Source organism: Myotis myotis, unplaced genomic scaffold, assembly GCF_014108235.1.
Source record: "Myotis myotis isolate mMyoMyo1 unplaced genomic scaffold, mMyoMyo1.p scaffold_m19_p_6, whole genome shotgun sequence".
Classification (NCBI taxonomy): domain Eukaryota; kingdom Metazoa; phylum Chordata; class Mammalia; order Chiroptera; family Vespertilionidae; genus Myotis; species Myotis myotis.
This window is the reverse complement of record NW_023416368.1, coordinates 56,537,075-56,538,963: the sequence shown is the minus strand read 5'-3', so window position 1 is coordinate 56,538,963 and position 1,889 is coordinate 56,537,075. Positions and strand designations below refer to the sequence as shown.

General features: G+C 43.0%; 1 protein-coding gene across 1 annotated transcript; it reads right to left on the bottom strand.

Annotated features, from left to right (window-relative positions):
* Positions 1–825: 825 nt before the first annotated feature.
* LOC118658836 (40S ribosomal protein S24-like) lies at positions 826–1,326 on the bottom strand. Its single transcript, XM_036314574.1, has one exon. The coding sequence runs from the start codon at positions 1,250–1,252 to the stop codon at positions 899–901; it is 354 nt and encodes a 117-aa protein (XP_036170467.1). The 5' UTR covers positions 1,253–1,326; the 3' UTR covers positions 826–898.
* Between the last annotated feature and the right edge of the window lie 563 nt (positions 1,327–1,889).

Genomic DNA, 1,889 nt, shown 5'->3' with positions numbered 1-1,889 from the left:
CACTTTTTTTTAACATATTTTTATTGATTTCAGAGAGGATGGGGGAGGGAGAAAGAGCTAGAAACATCAATGATGAGGGAGAATCATTGATTGGCTGCCTTCTGCATGCACCACACTTGGGATCGATGCTCTATCCACTGAGCAAAACTGGCTAGGGCAATGATTCTCTCTCATCATTGATGTTTCCATCTCTCTCCTCTCCCTTCCTCTCTCTGAAATCAATAAAAAATATATATTTTTTAAAAATTGGGCTAATGGGGCCAAATATATGGTTACAGAAGATGATTCGACTTTGGGTGGTTGGCACACAATGCAATATACAGATCATGTATCATAGAAATGTACATTTGAAACCTATATGATTTTAATAGCCAAGGTCACCCCAATAAATTTAATTTAAAAAAAACAGAAAAAATTGATTTTTAAAAAATTTCTTTAAGTTAGCGCCTTTTACTTCATATGGTATGCCAGCTGCCAAAATATACAGTTCAGAGTTACTCTGGTAGGTTGTGGGGAGCCATGACGATTTATTGAGCAGTGCAGTGACACGATAAGAATTCTGCTTTAGCAAATCCATCTGGCATCACAAGTTTAATTGGAGGGAGATGAACTAGAGGCCAAGATCATTTATAACAGTCTAAGCCCCTTAAGCCCCTAAATTGGGTATGGTAGGAATGGCAAGAAATACATGAAAAACTTTATTTGCCCTTTTGTCATCTTTTATTTATTTACTTACTAGTGGCCCAGTGCACGAAATTCGTGCACATTAAAAGGGAATTAGAGGAAATATATTTTTTTTAAGTTTATAGTTTATTAATCCTCTCATGAAAAATTTGCACAACCATCACAGATAAAGTCACCAAAGAATCTTTACTCCTTCTGTAGTTCAATCTCCAGTTCACTTTTTGCCAGCACCAACGGTGGCCTTTGCAGTCCCCCTGACTTTCTTCATTCTGTTCTTGCATTCCTTTCTCTGTTTTCTTGAGGTCTTCTTCTCATATAGGCCATGTCTTGCAAGTCTATGTTTGGGTTCATTTTTCTTTGCATAATCCAAGGAATCATAAATCAGGCCAAAGCCAGTGGTCTTGCCACTACCAAAGTGGGTTCTGAATCCAAACACAAAGATGACATCAGGTGTTGTCTCATACATTTTGGCTAGTTTTTCCCAGACTTCTGTCTTGGGTACTGTTACCTTCCCAGGATGAAGGACATCAATGACCATTTGCTTCCACTGAAGTAGTCTGTTGGTCATGAACTTCCTGGTCCGGATGGTTACGTGTCATTCATGGTGAAGGTTGGTCTTTGGGAATATTTTAATATTACTATTTGCCCTTTCTCTATAATAGAAGTGTCAGAGATGAAAGAAAATTAGTAAAATGTATATGAAAATCTCCCTCCTGTCAGAATCTGAGTCAAGTCCCTGCCCACCTGCACGCGCTTCGGAATTGCAGGAGACCCAGACCCAGCAGGCCCCACCCCCATTGGGTGAGACCCAGACCTCGGCAGCCCCATTCCCGTCAAGCCCTGCTGGGCAGGGGGCACAGCCTCAGGTCCCCCCCATCAAGCCCTGTGGCAGGGGCGGGGGGGGGGGGGAGGGCACAGCTTCAGGTCCCCAGGCCTAGCACTGAGCAGGGGGCGTGGCCTGAAGTCCCCTGTCAAGCTCCGCTGGGTGGGGCTCGGCCTGAGGTCCCCCACCCTGGCCAGGTGTCACCCATCCTCAGGTCCCTGCTGATCGGTCGTTACACATCAAGGAGTGATGACCATTTGCATATTAGCCTTTTATTATGATGATTTATTTAAATATATTTTTATTGATTTCAGAGAGGATGGGAGAGGGAGAGAGATAGATATATCAATGATGAGAGAAAATCATTGAGGGATCGAGCCTG